The 2864-nt window shown below is 67.1% G+C and overlaps 1 protein-coding gene across 1 annotated transcript; it reads left to right on the forward strand.

Annotated features, from left to right (window-relative positions):
- Positions 1-1294: 1294 nt before the first annotated feature.
- Positions 1295-1522, forward strand: CHLNCDRAFT_13410 (hypothetical protein; the record flags this gene model as incomplete). Its single annotated transcript, XM_005847277.1, has 1 exon — positions 1295-1522. A coding segment is annotated over one exon (228 nt), but the record flags the coding sequence as incomplete, so codon positions are not given.
- Between the last annotated feature and the right edge of the window lie 1342 nt (positions 1523-2864).

Below are 2864 nucleotides of genomic sequence, written 5' to 3' on the forward strand. Positions count from 1 at the left end.
AGTGGGCGGTGGACCTAAGCGAGGCGACCCTGCTGCGCTGGCCCAACGGCACGCTGCAGCGGCTGGGCGCGGGCGCCAGGTGAGGCTGGCGTTGCTCGTACAGCCTTCCGCACAGCCTGCTGCCGCCGGCTGGCCGCCAGCTGCCTCTCCTTGCCGAACTTGTCAGTGCGCTTTGCCCCACCCTGCATCTTGCGCCCGCCCTGCTTTCGCCCGCCACCTGCCCGCCACCTCTGCCCGCCACCTGCCCGCCACCACCTGCCCGCCACCACCTGCCCGCTGCCTGCCCGTCACCTCCAGCGGCGGCCCACCCTGCCCCGGCCTGCACCTGCGCCTGCACCTCTGCAGCGGCGCCGTGTTCCGCGCCATGTACCGCGGAGAGGTGGTGGCGGTGAAGGAACTGGACATAGGGCCCAGCTCTCCCGAGGCCCAGCTCGCCTTTGTGACGGTGAGCGCCAGGGCCGGCGGCAGGCCATACTGGCCGGCCGCAGCGGCGCTGCCCGCCTGCCTGGTGGTGCCCCTCGCCCGGGCACGCCCTCAGCCGGCAGCAGCCGATCGCCCGCACCTTGCTTTTGACTTCCTTCCCGCCCGGCGCTTGCTTTCTTCCTCCCCCGCGCGCTTTCTTCCTCCCCCGTGCAGGAGGCTATGCGCATGGAGCTGCTGCGCCACCCCAACGTCGTTTCTTTCTACGGCGTGTGCATCAACCCCGAGAGGGAGAAGGGCCTGCTGGTGCTGGAGTGCTGCGAGGGGCGCGACCTGCACAGCGCGCTGCAGCTGACGGCGGCGCCCCCCGCCCCGCCCCAGCGCATCTTTGGATGGCACCTCAAGGGGCGCCGCGTGGCGCTGGAGGTGGCAAAGGTGGGCCTGGGCCCTGGGGCTGGGCGGCGGATGGGGCGTGGTGGGCTGGCTGGTGGGCTGGCGGGCGGGCGCGGCAGGGGATTGGGTATGCGCTGGTATGCCCTCCACAGCGCGCCCCCTTTCCACACTGTGGCACGCACCACCAGCCGCACAACTCGCCGCCGCTCTTGCCTGCCTGCCCCTGCCTGCCTGCCTGCAGGCCCTCAATTACCTTCACGCCAAGGTGTGTGCCTGCGCGCTTGTGTGTGTTCGTGGGTATGCAGGCGGTGGGCTGCGGCCGGGCGGGGCGCGCGCTTGCCAGCCCTCGCCGCTGCGGTGCCCGCCCGGCTCCCTCTCCACCGTGTCTTTGTCCACCTGCCAGTGACCTTATCCTGCCATGCCATGCCTTGCCTTGTGTTGCCTTCCCTGCCTTGCCCTCCCTCTCTTGGTACCGCAGGGCATCATCCACCTGGACGTCAAGGCTTCCAACGTGCTGCTGACCGGTACCGGTACCGCCAAGCTGGCGGACATGGGCCTGGCCCGCCTCAAGCGCGGCACCTTCCTGTCTGACGCCGCCCCCGTGGGCACCTTTGCGTGGACGGCGCCCGAGGTGCTGTGGGGCCACCAGTGCGACCAGTCAGCAGACATCTACGGCTTCGGAGTGGTGGGTTGGCGGCCGCACTGCCGCACGCCCCGGCCTGCCAAACGCGCCGGCGCCTCCCGCTGCTTTTGAGGCTGATAATCAAGCTGCCGCCGCGCCTGTGCCGGCCCCTGCCCACCCACACCCACTCAGTCGCTCACACACACGCACACACCTCTGCCCCGGTTCCCCGCTCTGCAGCTTCTATGGGAGATTTGCACAGGGGAGCCACCCATGCGAGGCCGCCTGCGCCTGCCAACCGTGCCGGAGGAGTGCCCCCAGGTGCGGCTTGACCTGGTTGCATGGGCCCATGGAGCCTGCGTCAAATTTGCGGCTCCGTGGCGCTGTCGCTGGCGTCTGGCACGTGCGCATGCATGCAGCTGATGTGGAGGACCCCTCAAGCAGCCCTGCTGCTGCTACACCTTCACACTGGGATTGTGGTTGCAGGAGGTGGCTGATCTCATGATGAGGTGCCTGAGCTTCGAGCCGCGGCAGCGGCCCAGCGCCGAGCAGCTGGTGCAGCAGCTGTCGGCGCTGGCGAGAGGCCGGTCGCCCGCCGCCGCCACGCCGACTGCCACCGCTGCCTCCTGACCAGCGGGCGGCGGCGCAAGCTCTAGCCCCGCCCCAGAACTAGTAGCCCTGTCTGGTCAAACACGATTTGCAGCTAACTTAGCGCAAAAGCGAACGTGATGATTTTCATTCCAACGGAAAACGTTCTCTACATTTGAATAAACCTGTGCAGCCAGCGCTCGCGCTGGAGCCTTCTCCCCTCATGCATGTGTCAGCCACACAGACCACAACCACAACCCAACGTATGCTTTTGTCCAAACTATCTAGGGCCCGTTGCCGTGCACCACCCTGCGCATCCACTGCCGTCCCTGCTATCCGTGTTCCTTCGCTCAGCCGGTGGCATCCAGCCATCGTCGCCTGTCTCAAGCTGTCGAGGTATCCAAAACCTTATAATATCTTTCATCTTTTGTTATTTGCACTCTCTCTCCTGAATTTCCCCGCTTCCCCATTCGTCTCACAATGCCGACACAAGCTCGCTGCTCATTATAGCCTATTATAGCCAACAGTAGCCCACCCGTCCGCTCACAGAGAGCCATCGCGCCGGCCTCGCGCCGATCACCCCCACACCCCCACCCTCCACACTCACCCACCCACCCATCAGCATGTCAAGCAGCGAGGGAGCCAGCCTTGGGCAGCGCAGCCAGCAGCCGATCAGCAACCCGGCCTCCCGGGCATCCCTGCGGCCCGATTTCCCCCATATCGTGGTCAAGGGGCTCGCTCTGGAGGCCGGTGGGGGCCTGGGGGCCGCAGTCGCAGCCTTCGTTTTGTTTTGCCGGGCCAGCCTTCACCTGCCAGTGCCTGACTGTGTGCCTGTGACCTC

Source organism: Chlorella variabilis (assembly GCF_000147415.1).
Source record: "Chlorella variabilis unplaced genomic scaffold CHLNCscaffold_11, whole genome shotgun sequence".
NCBI lineage: Eukaryota > Viridiplantae > Chlorophyta > Trebouxiophyceae > Chlorellales > Chlorellaceae > Chlorella > Chlorella variabilis.